Source organism: Cebus imitator, unplaced genomic scaffold (assembly GCF_001604975.1).
Source record: "Cebus imitator isolate Cc_AM_T3 unplaced genomic scaffold, Cebus_imitator-1.0 Scaffold358, whole genome shotgun sequence".
Taxonomy (NCBI): domain Eukaryota; kingdom Metazoa; phylum Chordata; class Mammalia; order Primates; family Cebidae; genus Cebus; species Cebus imitator.
This window is the reverse complement of record NW_016107673.1, coordinates 1,314,641-1,335,380: the sequence shown is the minus strand read 5'-3', so window position 1 is coordinate 1,335,380 and position 20,740 is coordinate 1,314,641. Positions and strand designations below refer to the sequence as shown.

At 42.5% G+C, this 20,740-nt stretch overlaps 3 protein-coding genes and 1 pseudogene across 7 annotated transcripts in view; 2 read left to right on the top strand and 2 right to left on the bottom strand.

Annotated features, from left to right (window-relative positions):
- ATL1 (atlastin GTPase 1) overlaps positions 1–16,016 on the bottom strand; it is a 101,662-nt gene extending 85,646 nt beyond the window's left edge. Inside the window, exon 1 of one of the 2 annotated variants that reach the window (XM_037730773.1) lies at positions 15,769–16,016. The gene's annotated coding sequence lies outside the window, so the exon portion shown is untranslated. Of the gene's footprint in view, positions 1–15,696 lie in introns of both variants that reach the window. The other variant, XM_017506745.2, reaches the window with a different exon arrangement.
- On the bottom strand, positions 148–15,160 carry LOC108287987 (annotated as a pseudogene). The gene is made up of 2 exons (XR_005196611.1): positions 15,080–15,160; positions 148–1,529 (listed from the first exon to the last, which is right to left on the bottom strand). The product of XR_005196611.1 is annotated as a eukaryotic translation initiation factor 3 subunit E-like (transcript).
- On the top strand, positions 15,576–16,547 carry LOC119467971 (translation initiation factor IF-2-like). The gene is made up of 3 exons (XM_037730788.1): positions 15,576–15,666; positions 15,777–16,235; positions 16,463–16,547. Exons 1-3 carry the CDS (start codon positions 15,576–15,578, stop codon positions 16,522–16,524), a joined length of 612 nt encoding a protein of 203 aa, XP_037586716.1. The 3' UTR covers positions 16,525–16,547.
- MAP4K5 (mitogen-activated protein kinase kinase kinase kinase 5) overlaps positions 16,066–20,740 on the top strand; it is a 114,643-nt gene continuing 109,968 nt past the window's right edge. Inside the window, exons 1-2 of one of the 3 annotated variants that reach the window (XM_017506742.2) lie at positions 16,066–16,236; positions 16,469–16,685. In XM_017506742.2, the coding sequence (XP_017362231.1) occupies positions 16,578–16,685 (108 nt within the window). In that variant the 5' untranslated portion in view covers positions 16,066–16,236; positions 16,469–16,577. The remainder of the gene's footprint in view (positions 16,237–16,468; positions 16,686–20,740) is intronic. The other 2 variants (XM_037730770.1, XM_037730771.1) reach the window with 2 other exon arrangements.

The following is a 20,740-nucleotide window of genomic DNA, read 5'->3' as shown; positions in this document are numbered from 1 at the left end:
CCAGCTAATTTTTTGTATTTTTAGTAGAGACGGGGTTTCACCATGTTGACCAGGATGGTCTCGATCTCTTGACCTCATGATCCACCCGCCTCGGCCTCCCAAAGTGCTGGGATTATAGGCTTGAGCCACCGCGCCCGGCCCTATTTCATCTTTCTTTTATAGTTTTTTCTTCTTTTCCTTATGGTTCTTCAGTAGAATCCAGAATCTTGAGTTGCCCAGTTAGGAGCCTCGGACCTGCTATTCTGATTAAGTTTCTTCTCAATATTCACGGCCAGCATCTAGCTTCTAAAAGAAAAACTTTTGGCCTTTTCAATCACTTGCTAATAAGGTGAGACTGCACTGCTACCCACAACCACATGACCTAATTTAGAATCAATCTTGGGATCCAGTCTTGCATTTCTAATCAAATTTACAATACACCTTTCAGCTTCTTTTGGAGTCATGTTCAATTTATCTGCCAACATGTTAATGCTGATACAGTGGTGGACGTGACAGAAAGTCTCAAATATGAAGATGGGCATTTTCAATGAAATCCTCAAGACAAGCCACCAAGAAGAAGTCATTCACAAGCACTGACTCAAATTCCCTCAGCTTTTTCTGAGCCCCATCAAAGTCAAAGTTAACATATAAGCATTCAACACATTCTGCAATTGGGTCTTTAAATGTGTAAGACACCTGTTGAATAACTTTAACTAGATCTTTTAGTATCTGCCGACATCATCAAACATTCTTGTTTGTTATGACTGCTGTAGTCATATAGCGAAGAACATGTGGACACATTGTCTGAGCTGTATTAAGATACTGTGGCTAGTAAAGGAAGAGATCAATAATATTATCACGACCTTTGGGGTGACTGAAGAAAACAAACAGAGACCAGTGAATGAGCCACGTTCTCTGCTGAAGAGACTGCAGTGGAGAACTCATAGAATTATTATCTATGGTCTCTTTTCAATTATAAGGTCTTTCATGGCTGCATCCCAATTCTGCATCAAGATTTCAGAGGCCAGCATTCCCCAGAGGGAACTTAGAGCATTTCTATCTGTTGCTGGGACCAACACTTTAAGAAAATTAAGATATTCTGCTACTTCTGAGTAATTTCTACATTCATACTGGAATTTTGCATATCTATAGAGCGTATCTAAATATTCCTGCCTAAAACCATGCTCGTCCACCAGGTAGTCAAAGGGCATCCTACCATCCCTGGTTGACTGCATTTGCCTTGTAGTTTATGGATCTTGAAACATTTTCACAATTGGTTCTGTTTCTGCCTGAAGCTGTTTCAAGTTGCACAACAACTATGGTTCTTTTCTCTCTCAAAGCCTGAGGAATATCAACAGAATAAAGGTTTTCGTATATATCCATAGCAAAGTCTACCATGTTGGTAGACTAAGAAGGTCCAATTACCTTATAATAAATCCTTTTCATTATATATCTCCTTTACAGAGAGACTAGATGCCAGAAAGGAGCAGAAAGACTAGATGCCAATCCAAAAAGTGAGCAATGCGATTAGTCAAGTTGTACCCCGCCACCTTGCCAAAGAAAAGCAGCAGTTTGATTTTTTAAAAACCTCACTTATCCCTTTTCTTCAGTTTCAAATTAGTTTCTAACATGTACAATTTAGCTAGAATTGTCTGAACTGTGTAAGAAAAACAAAATCCCCATGGAGCCTTGAATTAGCAGTACCATACTCAGTGAGTTTTATTTCAACACCAGTAGTTTCATAACAGTAGATTCAAAGCAGGCAGAAAAGAAAAGAGAGAAATAGAGAGCTTCAGAAGATCTGCTTAACTATAGTTGAAGGTGAAGCATTTGAGCTCTGAATATTTCTTGCTGTAATTTGCCCATCGGTTTGTAAAAGTGCACAAGGATGAGTCATAATTTGTAACCAGCTGGAGTCCTAGGAAACCGGCAGGCCTTTGAACTTTCCTTTTTTTGGACACATAAGCTGCAGGAGTTCCTATCCTTTCTCCCTTTTGTCTACTTTCTCCACCAAATCCCCTATTCGAATGTCTCTTTCTAATTGCAGCTCCTCCCTTAACTTTTGTATCTATTTTTCCTGCTTTAACCATTTCTCAGTAGCGAGCCTTACCACAGCAACAGCACATTTGCTATCCTTATTGTACTTCAACATCTTATGTCCTTGCACTACATGCTTTTTCCTACTGGAATTTTCCAAGTGTCCCTGTACTCATGCAGCAGCCCACAAAGGTTGAGCAGTTGGCAACTTCACCCCACATGGATGCTGTCGACCACCCTGGGATTCCCACTGCAGACACCCCTTCCTGAATCTTCCTTTGGTCTCTTAGATTCCTGTGATGCCAACTATTACACAAAAAACCTAGGATTGTATAGAAAAAAATTATCTCCAAAACTGGGAGGGAGCTGAGAGAACCAAAAATGACTCAGACAAGTTCAGATTGGCAAGTGGATGGGTTTATTAGGACTTACATACAGGGAATTTCCCAACAGTAGCAGGACAGCTCTAGAGATCTGTGCCACTTCCCATCTCTAAACTGCATTTAAGTTAATTTTCTGGCTCTTTGCCTTCTGTGTTTAAGCAATGAGACCGTTTATTTATTTATTTATTTATTTATTTGGTAGATTCCCAGATACTCTCCATGATGTTTGGGTTCTCAGAAACACAAACATCATGGAGAGTATCTGAATACTCCTTGGCTAGGCATCATGGCCTTGGCTCACAGCCTGGCCATCCAAGTTCAAGCAGTGGACATACACCATTCAGTAATCTGGTGAAGGATCTGTCAAATTATAGTTGGCTTCCTTTCTTTTATTCACTTTCTTTTTTTTTTTTTTTTTTTGAGAATGGGTCTCACTCTGTCACTCAGGCTGGATTGCAGTGGTACAATCATAGCTCATTGCAGCATTCATCTCCAGGCTCATGCAATCCTCCTGCTTCATCCTTCTGAGTAGCTGCACCTATAGCTTCATGCCACTATGCCTGGCTAATTTTTTTCCCCAACTTTTAGCAGAGATGAGGTCTTACTATATTGCCCAGGCTGATCTCAAACTCCTGAGCTCAAGCAATCCTCCCACCTCAGCCTCCCAAAGTGCTGAAATTACAAGTGTGAGCCACCAGTGCCCATCTAGCTTATTTTCTAATGCTGGCTCCTCTTACGTTTTCAAAATGACATTCGGCATTCCAGTTACATCAGAAGCAGACACTCATGCCTAGAGACAGAAAAAGTCATGTCTGTGTCTTATATACCCTGGTAATTGCAAGGAAAACCTTCCTAGAAGCACTCCAGCAGACTTTTCCTCCTGTGTCACTGTCCAGAATTGTCCAAGCCTAAACCATTCCTTTAACAAGAAAAATGAGGCTAGATCAATCAAGATTTAACAAGAAAAATGAGGCTAGACCAATCAAGTGACTGAGTCTCCCCTGATGGACATAGCCGCTTGGAAAAGGTCAACAAAATTGTGTTCTGATAGTAAGGACAGAGAAGAGAGTGTAGTTATTGGGCCCAAGGGCCGAAGTGATGATCATGGCTTCCATTTTACCATAACCCTGACTCATACCTTATCTGGTGGGGTCACCCAACCTTAGTCCCAGAGGATCCAAGTCCTTAGTGGTCTCATCCTCACTGGGTTGCTTCAGTTCCCCACTGTCCAGTAATATTAGAGATATGAATACTAGGAGACACCTTAGTGAATACCTGAGATTCAAGACATAGTCTTCCTTGGTGCCTTTGTGGAGCAATAACCAATTTCCCCACGGTAGTTAGAATCAATCACCCCAACTAGTACAATGACCCCCTTTCTAACTGTTGATTTAGTGATCTGAAGACTCCAAAATAGCCAGGTCGTAGTTTCAGCTTCCCAATAAATACAATTGTGACCATGTCATCTGGGGAAAGTATCAATCTCTCGGGCACTAGGGCCTCCAAACCCACCAAGTCCAATGCTGTAGGGACAATATGATAAAGACAAGGTTGTAGAGAAAAAAACTCTTCAAGAGAATTAGGAATAATAGAAGAGCCACTCCTACCTCGGCTCCTTGGTTCACAGGCCCACGCATTCTGAATATTGAGTAGATGGCAACATATAATGGTGACTGGGTTGAGTCCTACACCACATCCTTACAGGAGTTTTCTCTCAGCCAGTACCACAATTGACCCTTCTGCATACTTTCCTCCATCCTATCAAACTAGCTGCTCCTGATGGGTAAGATCAGTTAATTCCATGGGCATGACTCTGTTGCCACACTTCCTTCATAAGAAAATTACTTTCTTGCTCAAAGATATTTGTGATATATGGTGATAAAATAAGGCATTCTCTAAGCCCATGAATTGTGGCACTAATAGAAGCTTTCCAAGCAGGGAGGGTAAACCTGTACCTGGAATATGCATCTATTCCCATGATGACAGATCACTCTTCTCTCTATAATGAAGGGAATCTAGTATAATTAAACTGCCACCAGATAGTTGACCAATCTGTCAAGGGAACAGTATCATACTGGGGTCCCCGCAATGGCCTCTGTTATAAGCAGATTAATCACTCCATAGTGGCAGTAACTGAATTATCCTTGACAAGTAGAAGCCCACGTTGTTGAATCTACTCTTAGCCTGCATTTCTGTTGTCACGTGGGCCCACTGAGCAAGCACTAGAGTGACTGGGTAAAGAGGCTGATTGACATCTGTAGGACAGATCTTGTGTAACTATCAGGATGGATGCCCTCTGCTGGGCAGTATGATAGTTCACAGATATTTTCACAATCTGGGCAATTTTAAGAATCCATCCATACTTCTCCCACTGACTTCCTTATCTCAAATCCTCTTCCTTCCAAGTCATTGACCAACCTATTCACTACTGTGCATAAATCAGTGCAGATCCATACCTCAGGTCAATTCATCTTCCTGAAAAGGAAGACAACCAGATGTACTATTCAAAGTGATATCCACTGGGAGAATTTCTCCTCCTCACTATCTTTCAGGGCCATCCCATTATGGTGTGGGCATATAATTCTGTGGCTGTCTGCTTCAAGTTAGTGCTAGCATATCATAACCAGGCCTAAACTTTTTCTTCCTCTGCTAAATGGCATGAGCCTACAGATAACGAGTTGAAAAACAACAGGTGGCAAAGAAGTAAGGGCAGGTTCAATGAACATTTGTTTCATGTGATTTACTTGTGTCTTCCAGATCATCTCAGGCCACATTAGTGTATAGTCTTCCATTTGACAATGGAATTCTGCTGCCCATGTTCAACATATGATCCAACAAATTAGGTTAACACCCAATTTCTTTTTTTTTCTTTTAAATTTTACTTTAAGTTCTGGGATACCTGTACAGAACGTGTAGGTTTGTTCCAGGTATACGTGTTCCATGGTGGTTTCCTGCACCTATTAACCTGTCATCTAGGTTTTAAGCCCCACATGCATTAGGTATTTGTCCTAGTGCTCTCCCTCCCCTTCCCCCTTCAACCCCTGACAGGCTCTGGTGTGTGATGTTCCCCTCCCTGTGTCCATGTGTTCTCATTGTTCAACTCCCACTTACCAGTAAGAACATGAAGGGTAACACCCCATTTCTAAAGAGCAGTTCATGTCACATAGTTACTAGTATCCTATGGTCAGGTGTCTAGCCTCTACTAAGGCCTAGTAGCAAATCAAGAGTAGCCTTTCAAATGCACAATAGCTGTCAGCAGATAAGGGCATATTCTTATACCAAAATCCTAGGAGTCTGCATTGGGATTCTGCTACTGGGCTTGCAACAGACTCCATACACTACCCTATTTACCATTGGGTCTGCTGAATCCTAAAGCCTAAGTGTCAGGGCAGCTTGCATCATAGCCTGGACTTTCTGTGGGGCTTTATGTTGTTCTAAGTCATATGAACAAGGTGGCAGTCATACAGGTAACATGGGTCAAAGAGTACAAATGCAGTATATTGTCTCAAAATACAAATAAGCCAAACAAACACTGTGCATCTTTGAGGTGGATGATATAAGGTAGAGCACCAGAACTCCACTTTGTTGTCAGAAATTTCAGGTTTGTGTCAGTTTCCTGAAGCGGATTTATCTCTCATTCTCTGGTATGAAGGGTATTTTAAAAAGTATGTAGGGTGAGCTACTTCCTGCTCACAAGGTCCAATTTGCATAATGTTATCAAGATAAAAGACTACCATGATATTCTATTGGATATCAAGGAAACAAAGGTCCCTCTGGAATGACACTCTATTATAGAACAAAAGTCTTTAAATATCCCTGAGGTGATACAATGACAGTGAGGTTGCAATCATATGAAAGCAAACTGCTTCTGATTATTTTTGCTTATGGCAATTGGAAAGAAAGCTACATTCTAGTTTTCAAGTCAATAGCTACCTTCTAGGTGCCAAGAGCTGTGCTGATTTACTCTAGTAGAGATCCCACATGTGGAAACACAGTTATGATTGGCATCAACATTTGATTAAATTTTTAATAATCCAAAGACATTCTCCAAAACTAATTTGGCTATTACATGAGTCAAGATGAGTTAAAAGGAAAACACTTGTAGCTTTCATATCTTTAATGGTGGCACTAATCTCTGTAATGTCCCCAGTAATCAAGTTTGATTTTGGTATTCTACTTTGGCATGAAGAAGTTAGCTAGGGAGGTTACACTTGTCCCTACCAATCATAATAGCTCTCTATAAACTTAATGTAGGGATTCTGCTACTCAATATATCTATGCTCACATGTATTTTGGGACTGGAAAAATAACACCAGAATGGAACTTTAGTCCCACTGCCCCACTATGAAATGGATCAAAACCAAGACTACACTTGACTTTTTAAAATATCTATCTTAATCACTGGAATTTTGGTGGTATTTTGAGGCTGCAGAGATTAGTATTTAGAGCCAATATCAATTACCCTCCAGAAAGTACTAGAATCTCCCATTCCTTACTTTACAATCACCCTGGTAAAAGGCTACAAATGCCTCTGGAAATGGCCTTACAGAAAAGTCACCATTTATACCTAACTGCTTTATGGGACTCTTTCTTAAAGACATCTGGCCTCACCTTAATTAAGGCATTCCAGGTTTGTGAACTGGGTTTATGTCTAGGATTCAGGTAATATGGCTTGAATCTCTATTACAATGATTTCAGTTAGGTTTCTACCTAGCAGTCCCAGGATTTTTCCACCTACATATGTCAAACAGCACTTCAGTAGGCTAATGGTTTTATTCATTCCTAGAGACTCAGGGATCAATAGGATACTACTACCTATCCCTGCAGTCAAAACATCCCAACTTTCACTGCTTCCTGAAGGTTATTACAGTAACTGTGCTAAACATGTCTTTGACAGTTGAGCCACCTGGCCTCTACCAGAATATAAAATCATGGGTCCCAGTTTCATTGTGGGCTCTGTGGGCTCCCGATCATCATCTCTAATCTACAGGGGGCAGCCATAAAAGAATTTACCAAGGGTATCTGTTCTCCCTCATTCAATGTCTTGATAAGAGTAAATTCTATAGGCCCTCTGGGCATGGTATGAATAGAGTATGACTAAGCAGAATGACTATAATAGAGAAAATCCAACATTCCCATCTCCCTAAACCTTGAGATTCTTTCTTCTACAGTATGCCAGGGAAATTCTGGTGTCTCAGCACATAGATTGTAAGCCATTGTTGAGGACAAGCTTCTAGTAACCCACTTAGAAAGACTTCTAGACACTCAAGTCAACACAGCAAGTCTGAATCCAAGGTAAGTATTTACCAAGATCCTACAAATTCTTCAGTGTATAAGCTCTCCTCCAAGAGCACGCCATGTACTTACCCATCAGGGCTATACAGAAACTCTTTCTTCTAACTCATGTTTAAAGTTCTAAGCCTCATTCATAACTGCTCAGATGCCCCCATCCCATGTCATAGGTCCTAGGCCTTCTCCACCAGGTCCTATGCTCTTACCTTAACTAGGTCTCACATTTAATTAACACTGCTCTGGACTTGATCCTCAGCTATATCTTCTCCTCAGCTATAAGAGGTAATGGATGTCTTCAAAGCTGTCAAGGAAATTTTCTGATTTTCTATTCATGCCTTTTATTTGGAATTCAAGGCTATTTGTCTTTTTTTTCCATGTACTTTCACAGAAGCAATCAGAAGAGCCAAATGATACAACAATTTTAGTAAACCTCATTGTCATAGCAGCTAATTGCTAGAGATTGATCTTTCAGTCTTGTGCCCTACACTGACACTCCATTTCATGCCACTACCAATAGTTTGAGCAACTGTGATACCACTTCATGCCATAGAATACCACTGTTTCATTTTCCTTGGCAAGTAGTTTATGTAAGTAATCATCAGATATGTGAGTAATATCATCCTAGAAAGCCATTTTTGAAAGTCTCTTTTCTGAGACTAATTCTAATCCCTATAACTTTATCAATCAGGTTTCTGGGGAGAAAAAGCACAGAGAAAGAATAGAATAAAAGAACCATTTACAAAAATCAAAGCTGGCACAGTGGTGCACACCTGTAGTCCCAGCTACTTGGGAGGCTGAGGTAGGTGGATTGCTTGAGGCTGTGGTACAGTATGATAGCACTTGTGAATGGCCACTGCATTGTAGCCTGGGCAACAGAGCAAGACCTCATCTCTAATAAATAAATAAATGATTAAAAATGAGTACAGGGTTAAGGGAACCACCATAGATAGCAAGGAATCCTCAGACTGGCAACAGTGGAAAGCCATTATTATCCTTGCTTTGGAGAGACAAAGAAAAGGAAAGCTTATTGGAATCCTGCAAGAGCTATCCAGCTGTAGGATAGGATCCCAGCCAAGCATTGTGGCTTTTCCTGCTCCTAACACTAGTCTACATGAGGTATGGGCAAACTTTGGGCACCCTTTTAGATATACCTATTATTGTGTGAGGAAACCAATAAGGAACAGCATAAGATTATTTGTAATCTGCTATCTTTCCTTAGCTATTCAATTTGTAGATAAAATCAATTTGTGAGTTGAATACAGAAATCCTTCTACCAATTTTCACATAAAACTTAAAACCACTCCAAGAATAAAAGTTAAAATAAACAGCTTTGTAACTGTATTCGTCCATTTTCATGCTGCTGATAAAGACACACCCAAGACTGGGCAATTTACAAAATAGAGAGGTTTAATTGGACTTACAGTTCCACGTGACTGGGAAAGCCTCACAATCATGGCAGAAGGCAAGGAGGAACATGTCACATCTTACATGGATGGTGGCAGGCAAAGAGAGGGCTTATACACGGGACACCCCCTTTCTGAAACAGAGTCTCACTTTGTCTCCAGGCACCAGGATGGAGTGCAGTGGCATGATCTCGGCTCACTGCAACCTCCGCCTCCTGGGTTCAAGCAATTCTCCTGCCTCAGCCTCCCAAGCAGCTGGGACTAGAGGCCCGTGCCACCATGCCCAGCTAATTTTTATATTTTAGTAAAGATGGGGTTTCACCATGTTGGCCAGGATGGTCTTGATCTCTCGGCCTCATGATCCACCCACCTCAGCCTCCCAAAGTGCTAGGATTACAGGCATGAGCCACCACACACAGCTGGGAACACCCCTTTTTAAAATCATCAGATCTTATGAGACTTATTCACCATCATGAGAACAGCATGGGAAAGATTTGCCCCCATGATTCAATTACCTTCCCATAACATGTGAAATTTTAGATGAGATTTGGGAGGCGACACAGCCAAACCACATCATTCAGCCCCTGGTCCCTCCCAAATCTCACGTCCTTACATTTCAAAACCAATCATGGCTTCTCAACAGTCCCCCAAAGTGTTAACTCATTTCAGTGTTAACTAAAAAGTCCACAGTCCAATGTCTCATCTGAGACAAGACAAGTCCTTTCCACTTATAAGCCTGTAAAATCAAAAGCAGGTTAGTTACCTCCTAGATACAGTGAGGGTACAAGCTTTGGGATAAATACAGCCCTTCCATATGTGAGAAATTAGCCAAAACAAAGGGGCTACAGCCCCATGCAAGTCTAAAATCCAGCAGGGCAGTTAAATCTTAAAGCTCCAAAATGATCTCCTTTGACTCCATGTCTCACATCCAGGTCACACTGATGCAAGAGGTTAGTTTCCTTGGTCTTGGGCAGCTCCACCCCTGTGGCTATGCAGGGTACAGCTTCCCTCTGGGTGTTTTTATGGGCTGGTGCTGAGTGTCTGCAGCTTTTCCAGGTGCATAGTGCTAGCTGCCAGTAGATCTACCATTCTGGGGTCTGGAGGACAGTGGCCTTCTTCTCACAGCTCCACTAGGCAGTGCTCGAGTAGGGACTCTGTGTGGGGGCTCAGACCCCACATTTCCCTTCCATACTGCCCTAAAGAGGTCCTTCATGAGAGCCCTGCCCCTGCAGAAAACTTCTGCCTGGACATCCAGACATTTCCATACATCTTCTGAAATCTAGGCAGAGGCTCCCAAACCTCACTTCTCAACTTCTATGTACTAGCAGGCTCAACACCACATGGAAGCTGCCAAGGCTTGTGGCTTGAACCCTTTGAAGCCGTGGCCCTAGCTCTATATTGGCCCCTTTTAGCCATAGCTGGAGCAGCTGGAATGCAGGGCACCAAGTCTCTAGGCTGCACACAGCACAGGGACCCTGGGTCAACGAAACCACTTTTTCCTTCTAGGCCTCCAGGCCTGTGATGAGGGTCTGCTGTGAAGACCTCTGACATGCCCTGGAGGCATTTTCCCCATTGTCTGGGGATAACATCCAGCTCTTTGTTACTTATGCAAATTTCTGCAGCCTGCTTGAATTTTTCCTCAGAAAATGGGATTTTCTTTTCCATTGTATTATCAGGCTGCAAAGTTTCCAAACTTTTTTTTTTTTTTGAGACAGAGTCTCGCACTGTCACCCAGGCTGTAGTGCAGTGGCGCAATCTCAGCTCACTGCAATCTCCACCTCCTGTGTTCAAGCAATTCTCCTGCCTCAGCCTCCCCAGTAGCTGGGACTACAGGCCCATGGGCCGCCATGTCCAGCTATTTTTTTTTTTTGTATTTTTAGTAGAGACAGGGCTTCACCATGTAGGCCCAGATGGTCTTGATCTCCTGACCTTGTGATTTGCCTGCCTTGGCCTCCCAAAGTGCTGGGACTACAGGTATGAGCCACCACATCCAGCCTGGTTTCCAAACTTTTATGTTCTGCTTCTCTTATAAAACGGAATGCTTTTAACAGCACCCAAGTTACCTCTTGAATGCTTTGCTGCTTAGAAATTTCTTCCGCCAGATACCCTAAATCATCCCTCTCAAGTTCAAAGTTCCACAAATCTCTAGGGCAGGGGCAAAATGCCACCAGTGTCTTTGCCAAAACACAAGAGTCATCTTTGTTCCAGTTTCAACAAGTTCCTCATTTCCATCTGAGACCACCTCAGCCTGGACCTTATTGTTATGTCACTATCAGCATTTTTGCCAAAGCCATTCAACAAGTCTCTAGGAAGTTCCAAATTTTCCCACATTTTCCTGTTTTCTTCTGAGCCCTCTAAACTATTCCAACCTCTGCCTGTTACCTGGTTCCAAAGTCGCTTCCACATTTTTGGGTAACTTTTCAGCAACACCTCCCTCTACTGGTACTAATTTAATGTATTAGTCTGTATTCATGCTGCTGAAAAAGACAAACCTGAGACCTGGCAATTTACAAAAGAAAGAGGTTTAACTGGACTTACAGTTCCATGTGGCTGGGAAGCTTCACAATCATGGCAGAAGGCAAGAAGAGCAAGTCACATCTTACATGCATGACAGCAGGCAAACAGAGAGAGCTTGTGTAGGGGAACTCCTCTTTCTAAAACCACCAGGTCTCATGAGACATACTCACTGTCATGAGAACAGCATGGGAAAGACTTGCTTTCATGATTCAATTACCTCCTACCAGGTCCCTCCCACAACATGTGGGAATTCAAGATGACATTTGGACATCTTGAATTGGGACACAGCCAAACCACTTCAGTAACATACCTGATGATCAATTCAAACTGGATGAAAGGGATATCCACTGCCTTCCTCACCACTTTTTTTGTTTTTTTTTTTTGAGATGGAGTTTTGCTCGTTGCCCAGGCTGGAGTGCAATGGCACGATCTCGGCTCACTGCAACCTCTGCCTCCCAGGTTCAAGCAATTCTCCGGCCTCAGGCTCCCAAGTAGCTGGGACTACAGGTGCCTACCACCACACCTGGCTAATTTTTGTATGTTTAGTAGAGATAGGGTTTCACCATATTGTCCAGGCTGGTCTCAAACTCCTCACCTTGTGACCCGCCCACCTCAGCCTCCCAAAGTGCTAGGATTACAGGTGTGAGTCACCATGCTGGTCTCTCACCTCTTCTTTTTAAAACTCTCATCATAATAACCTGATACTGATCCTGAATGAGCTACATGTTCTAATGCCATCCAGAACAAAATATATTAGAATTGCCCTATATTCAGAAAATATGGTGTATGCCTCAACAAACAAGTGGCCCTAATTAATAACACAATGGTTTAATAACAAGTATTTAAAAATCCAAATCATAATTGTGACAATGTCTTCCAACATTTATTTCTGTTTAACAGATCTATAGAGCAGTCAACTGATCACAGAGTTACATGTTGAAACTAGCTTATGTTGGCAGATTAAGCAGGAGATTATTATATTGCTTAAACCTGTATGTTCAGTAGACTAAAGTCATTGTCCTTATGCTCTGTCCTATCACACTTGAAGGTTTAATTAGCCATTCTGTCTTGGATAATAAATTGTGAACCTTAACCTTATATAAGATAAAGCATTTTATGGCCCCCAATTCTTTTTTATTCTGCTTTGGCTGAAGTTAGAGCTGAAACTAGAGACCACAGATTACAGTTAGCATTTCACCGAAGAACTTTGAAAGAAGGGAAGTACGTTACAAAGCATGTGGCAAACCATTACAGTTTGTTATACTGATAGAGTAAAAGCTGAAAAATATTTACGTGTCAGATAGAATGAAGACACTAAGAATGCATGACAATTAGGTTGGAAAGAAGGACCTGTCAAGCCATATTTATTCTTATTCCATACTTTGTAATATGAAATTGGGTGGTTTGTAAGAAATTCTCTGGTTAGTTACCATGACATAAGTAACATATTATTATATCAACTTCAACCTTGAAATTATTTGCTTAATTGTTCAGGATGTAAAATTAAATTCACTCAGTATATATGTACTTAAAGTAAATTGAATTTGAATTTTTTTACAAAGCAAACTACTTCACTGATCTTGTTAAACTTAACCAGTATTTTTTTTTTTTTTTTTTTTTTTTTTTTTTTTTTTTTTTTTTTTTTTTTTTTTTTTTTGGAGACAGAGTCACACTCTGTTGCCCAAGCTGGAGTGCAATGCTGCAATCTCACTGCACCCTCTGCCTCCCGGGGTCAAGCGATTCTCCCGCCTCAGCCTCCCTAGTAGCTGGGATTACAGGCATGCACTACCAAACCCAGCTAAATTTTGTATTTTTAGTAGAGACAGGGTTTCACCATATCGGCCACATTGGTCTCAAACTCCTGATCTCGTGATCCACTCCCCTCAGCCTCCCAAAGTGCTGGGATTACAGGCTGAGCTACTACGCCCAGCTGACTCAACCAGTATTTTTAAAATCCTTAAGATTCTTTTGGAGTTAGTATAAAACAAATGTTTTCCTCTTTGCATGAATTGTGGTACAAGTAAAATAATGATTATAGCAGACACATTTTTGAACCACCACATAAAATCTTGACTTTTTCCATGCTATCTGCCTCTAGGTTGATGTTCAAAGCATATGGATCTGCCATTATTTGCAACATAAAATATCTGTACTCCAGGGTCTTGTTGAAACCTATGACCTCAAACATTTTATTGCCTACTTCAATTTAAATGCTGTATTTCAAGAATAACATGCTTAAAGGTTTGTCAGGATATTTATCCTTGTCTCAAAGTGGGCATTCCATTTCTACTTTATGAAGAAGTCTCATTAAATAAATTTTTTGAAGTCTTCACATGAGGAAAATACGTGCCTCTTTCTTGATCAGTTGGTTATTCTTCACTGGTTATTCAAAACACTGTAAAATCCTCTGCTTGGGCCAGGCGCATGGCTCACGTTTGTAATCCTAGTACTTTGGGAGGCCAAGGTGGGGGCAGATCACCTGAGGTGAGGAGTTCGAGACCAGCCTGACCAACATGGAGAAACCCTGTCTCTATTAAAAATACAAAATTAGTCAGGCATAGTGGCACATGCCTCCAACCCCAGCTACTCAGGAGGCTGAGGCAGGAGAATCGCTTGAACATGTGAGGCAGAGGTTGTGGTGAGCCGAGATCAGGCTATTGCACTCCAGCCTGGGCAACAAGAGCAAAACTCTATCTCAAAAAAAAAAAGAAAGAAAGAAAGAAAGAAAATAAAAGAAAAAGAAAAAATTCCTCTGCTTGGCCAATTTGTTGCATTGTTCTGGTTTTGTGTTTTCCTTCTCTTAAACTTCATACTGGTTTGCCCACTTATTTTTATCTCGTTTCATAGTGTTTTCTGCAGGCTGCCTGAAATTCTCTTGAGTAATCCAAGTATAAACATGTAAGAATAAATATATTTCAGACTAGATAAAGGATAAATACTTATAGGGCAAGAGGAAAAAAATCCCAAATGAATCTATGACAGTAAACAAGTACTAAGATACCAATAGAACATTTGAAGAGATTTTGAGTCATCGAAGCCAAAAGTATGTGCCCACCAAAACAAGTGCCAAGAATCTTTGAAAGAAGGAACTGTTCTTCAACATTTTTTCAATGCAGCAAACACATAGGCTTTGTCCATGGTGCAAGTAAGTCTGGGCTTACTTATCTTCCCCAAATAAGTGCCCTTTGTGTGTGGAGCACAAGAAAATACATATATTCCCTGTCCTGTTAAGGTGCGAATTAATTTCTACATTATACAATTATCAACAATAAGGAGGATATTTCTCAAGAACAGAATTAAAAATGGGATGTTCAAAGCCACATGCCAACATCTCCAACTTGCTCTTTTGTGATGTTTCAGTCACTAAATGCAGTGGCTAGTGTCATCTGGCATTTCTGTTCAAAATCTCTATGAGGCTCTGGAAATAACTTAGCCAGTTTAAGGTAACACTGGCAACTTACTTTGTACCTTCAGAGCAAGACTGGAACTGAAACTGCAAAACAGCTTGTGAAATATCAGCCAAATTACTTCCCCGAACTCCTGTTCCATATATGCTGTGCACTGTTAAGTACTTTAAAACCTCTTATATTCGATAACCCTCTTTACAAGCCTGTAAAACGCTTTATAAACACTTTCTTGGGTGTCAGATGCAAAATCTTATGCTCTTCAAGCTGCAGATAAGGATATTGAGATGTTGCCAAATATGCTGTTTTGTCCCAGAGCACACACTGAGAAGGTGGTAGAACCAGAACCAGTCTCTGCCCCCTGACTTTGTTTTACTTTTGCGGAACTCCTGATCTCATTAAAGGTGCAATACCCGCGGTGAGACTCTGCTGGTACCCAACAGGGACAAAGGCCATTGAGCAGTTTTAGGAATTCAGGATTTCAGAAATGTCTCAGAAGAACTAAGTAGAAGACAGGTTGTGCAGGTGTGCAGTGCAGCCTCAAACTGGTACCACCGGGAATGGTTTGCAAAACAGGAAGGTGCAGTAGGGTGTGCCGAGACTTAGTTAACCTGGCAGTCCCCACCTCCTTCCCCGGCGCCCCGCTGCCAGGTTACTTCTGGCCCAGTGCCCTTAACGTACCTTTTCCGTGTGGAACTTGGAGGCTGCGTTCCCATTGCCCTTCTTCCTCTACCCGTCACCCTCCAGGCCTACCTGACAAGTGTGCGGACGGTTTGGCCAAGACACGCCGGCCCACGAATGCCCAGGCGGGTCCCTTATTTCTGAGAGTGGGAGGGAGAGAGTCCAGGCCCTCCAAGGACGCGCCCGGCTAGGGGGGCGCGGTGGCGCGGTGGGAGGGTGTCGTGTCCTCAGCAGGCCTCAGGGCGGCACTCTGGTCCCGCGGCCGGAGCGCTCGGGCGGGCCGCTGGGCGCCGACCCATGCTGGCCGGGAACGTGTCTCCCGGTGACGCAGCCCCGGGTGGGGAACGTGGTGCGGCGGCGGCGGCGACCGTACGCGCCTCCGCCGCCTCCGAGAGAACGCGCGGTGCAGCGGCTGAGTGGCGGCGGCGACGTCTGGAGACCCGGAGCTGCCGGTCGGCGCGGGGGAGGGGAACGCCGGAGAGGTCTAGGAAGTAGGTCCCGGACTCCGCGCTCAACAAAGAGCGGGGCCGCCCCCATCAGGTACGGAACCGGCCCTGGGCCCCGGCAGGCGAGGAGGCCCGGCCAGGCAGTTTGCGGGCGGCCGGGGTGGGGGAAGGGCCGCAGCCCGAACAAGGATACTGCTCGCCGGGGGCCCTTTCAGGCCCGTTTCTCTTCCACGGCCCCTGGCGGAACGAAGGGAAGGGGCGGGGGCACGGGCCGCTCGGGGCCGTATCCCGCGACGCCGACCCGCCTTTGCTCGTCCTTCGTGCAGGCAGAGCTGCGGGCGGAGGCTCCATGTTGGGAAGCGGCGTCGTTCGTGCTCGTTAGCGGGAATCAGGGAGCCGCGGGCCGAGCCGGCGGGGGCCGGGCCGTAAGCGAAGATGGAGGCCCCGCTGCGGCCTGCCGCGGACATCCTGAGGCGGAACCCGCAGCAGGATTACGAGCTTGTCCAGAGGGTCGGCAGCGGCACCTATGGGGACGTCTACAAGGTGAGTGGGGCTGGCCAGGCCCTTTTCCTACTGTCGACTGGGTCCCGGGAATAGAAGCCACTTTCGGGCGAAGTACTGGGGCGAGGGGCGGATGCTTTTATTGTTGCCTCTTGGGGAGAAAGCGGCCGGAATCCCTTTTACTCGGTTCTGAGCACCCTGGACTCATAGTTTGTTCTAATCGCTACCAACAAGCAGAACTAACCACACAGTTACAAACTGCTGTTGTACTTTTTTGTGGTTTAAAGGCTTTTTAATAAGGCCTATTTATGGTATTGAAGGGAGTTTGAATCTGCTTATGGAATTACACCGAAGGATGCTCTAGTGTTAGCGTGGAAAAATGAAGATAGTAGACAGGAAAGAGTATTGACATTTAGATATTTGCATTTAAAAAAAAACAAACTTGTTTTAATGGATGAGCTTGACCTAAAAAAGCCATACGAAACCCTGTCTCTGATCTTTAACTGTAAGCAAACTAATATTGGTGACATGTATGCAAATACTATCCGATATAAAAAGATGCTCTTCCTGGTGGAAGTTTCATCGGTTGTTTTTGGTTGACGATAGAAATACGATGTTAGCACGCTGGGTTTTGTTTTACTTTAGCGGTTTCTTTCAGGGATTTATAACATCCCATAACCATGAGTGGATATGAGCTGCTGTCTTTGTATTGTGCTCTTTTGTGTTATTTGGGACAAACGATGAGGGTGAGTTACTCCTAATTTAGAATTTTAAAAAACGTTGTGGAGAAGCAAACCGATTCCCCAAATCCGCTGAGTTCTTGAATTCAGAGGAAAGAGATTGACATTGCCTTATACATTTTGTTCTGTGTTCCAGAAAGGGAGCATTAGTGCAACCCACGAGTATTAAGGGCAAGTTCCTTTGCTTTTTTGCAGCAGCGTTGTTTATTGGATTTGATCATGATATGTATCCCATTGTGCCAAACAACAGTTCTGCATATCCCCTAAGTGGTTTTGTGCCATTTGGGTAATTAAGCAGTAAATTCCTCTGGGCTTATGTTGTTCTTTTGCACAGGTGGTTCCCCTCTTTCTACTTACTTGCGTTTAATTTCCTCTCTATTAATACTAACATTTCAAGGTGGCGGTATTATAGCTCTAGCACTGTTTGATTCTCCTGCGATAAACTGTAATGGATAGGCTTTTTATTCCTTAAACAAGAATTTGAGTCTTCTGTACCAGGCACTGATAGAGGTACTGGGGTGTTGAATTGTGAGTAAGGTCCCAGCTCTTTAACTCAAAATGTTCAATGATTATAACAATCCTTTTCTTCTTTATGTAAAATGAGAGGTAGTTAACTTAGTTGTTTATCCAGGGATTAGCCATTTTGTGGAATGCTCTTTAGAAAATTGAAATTCCTGTTTCCTTTCTTAATCTCGTTTTTTAGTCATCTTTGTCTATGATTCATTGTGTTAGACCAGTTCAATTTAGTTCATGTTAATTTACAATAGTATAAATTCTACTTGTTGTATATATTCTCTTCTCTCTACTACAATAAAAGTTTAAGAGTGTTTTCCGTACAGAGATCTTAAGACCTCCACCCTTTTTCTTCGTAGATATAGTAACTAAAGCGACTGTCTGGAGCAGGATTTTATTCATGCCGGTGAAAACAAAGCTTATATTTAAGGGGCAGCTAATGTCTGCCTTTTACCCTGTTGCCTTCCTGTCCTAGCCTCTTTCTGCAGTTCCCAAACTGAGGATCAGAAACTGAATATTCATCACACCCTACCTTCACCCCTCAACACGTGGTCCTCTACCTTCACAGTGTTGCTTCCTCACACTTACTTGTATATTCATTGCACACTAGGCCGCTTCTGATTCTAAACATCCTTAAGGCATTCATAGCTCCTTGTCTTTTGTTTACCTTTGTTCTAATTACTTGGAATCACCTCTCACCCCTCCATTGCCACCAATTGCTCTAATACCTGTGCTTGAAAGCCTTACTCAGATGCTCCTGGGCAAGACCTAGTCCTTCCCCCTTATTTCCCAGCCTCATCTACCACTCTCCTTAGTCATGCTTTAGTGACCCTGGCTTGCTTGCTGCTTCTTAAACATAATAACCATCTCCCTATCTTGGGGTCTTTGTTCTTGCTATTTCCTCTCTTCATAATGTGTCCCCTGCCCCCTACCATATGGTTTGCTTCCTTCCTTCTTTATTTTACACCCTCTCCATCTTTTTTCCTGCTTTCTATTTTGCTGTGTACTTACCACCAACATAATGTTTTACTTATTTTTTCCTTGTTTATTATCTATCTTGATTCACTAAAATACTCCATGATGGCAGGGATTTTAACCTATTCACTGCTCTGTCTCTGATTATGCCTGGCAGAGTAAGTACTTCCTAAAAATCTAATAAATGAATGAATGAATATCAGACTTTGTCACCTAGTTCTCTGAGCATATGCTTTGACATCACAACACTAAGTTAACATTTAATACTCATAAGTATTACTGTAATGCCATTTGCTTGATTGTTTGGAGACAGGGTCTGGCTCTGTCGCCCAGGCTAGAGGGCAGTGGCGTGATCTTGACTCATTGAAGCCTCAACCTCCTGAGCTGAAGTGATCCTTCCACTTCAGCCTCGCAAGTAGCTGGCACTACAGGTGTGCGCCACCATGTCTGGCTAATTTTTGTATTTTTTTAGGGAAGAGGGTTCTTGCCATGTTGCCCAGGCTGGTCTCGAACTCCTGAGCTCAAATGACCTGGCTGCCTCAGGCTCCCAATCGGATTACAGGCATGGGCCACCACATCTGGCCCTGTAATGCTTTTTAATGATACTCTGCTTATTTTTATTACAAATATCAACTATTTGAGTTCTCTGGGGAAATATTTCTGAAAAACTATTTTATAATATATCCATTATCAGTCATCTAAGTAAGTCCTATAGAATTTTGTCAGTTTACTGCAAATTAATTTTGTTAATTTACTCCTTAGTATGCCTAAAAACAGGTAACCTGAGTCTATAGTGCTGATATTTTTGAGCTCAATTAGAGTAGTTTTACTATTTATCACTGTGTTTCTGATGAGCTGAAAATCCTAGAAATTTTATAAGTATTTTCAATCTAGGATATAAACTAGTGAAATTACTACAGTAAAGAATAATGAAGGTAAATTAGCCGTTGTTCTACTCAGATAATATCCCCATTTTTGTTTGATTGTTTTTTGTTTTTTGAGATAGGGCCACACTCGTTAGGCTAGAGTGCAGTGGCACCATCAGCTCACTGCAGCCTTGAACTCCTGAGTTTAAGGGATTCTCCCGCTTTAGCCTCCTGAGTAGCTGGGACTATGTGTGTGTGGCAACATGCCTGGCTAATTTTCTTTTTTTTTAATGTAAAGACAGGTTCTACTTGTGTTGCCCAAGCTGGTCTCAAACTCTTGACCTCATGTGATCCTCCTGCTTCAGGCTCCCGAAGGCCTGGGATTAATAGGTGTGAGCCACCAAGCCTGGACTTACCCCAACTTTTTTTTTTTTTTCTCCACTCCTGCAGTATCTTTTGAAGCAGAAGCCTTAAAAGGACTATAGCCTTGAGATTCTTCGTGATCTGTTTTTATGTTCATCAATACCATAGATCCTCTCTGAAGCTTCTATCTTTCCTGAGAATCCCCAAGACGGAGAGCTCAGTCTTATGCTGGCTGTTCCCTGTTTGAAAGAAGAGGAGGAACATAAAGATTCTTCTAGATAAAAGGGGTGAATCATTGAGGGCAAGAGAATGAAATGGTAGAGGGAAAAGAAACACAAGAGAAAAGGAATGTGGTGGATGGTGGATTAAATTTCAACTGAGCAGCTTTTATTTGTAATTACTGTAAAAATTTAGATTTGCCAACAGGAAGGGTAAATCTGGAGATTTAGATTCTTGACTACCTTCTGATCACAATGATCTAGAGCAACTACAGCATCATGATAGAGTTCATAATCAGCAGTACAAGCCATTTGGGCAGTCCTTAACCAAATATTTGTATCAAAATTGTTTCCAGCCTAGATTTCACAGAAGTTCTGGGAATCTGGTTTTTTATCTTTATTATTATTATTATTTTACCTTT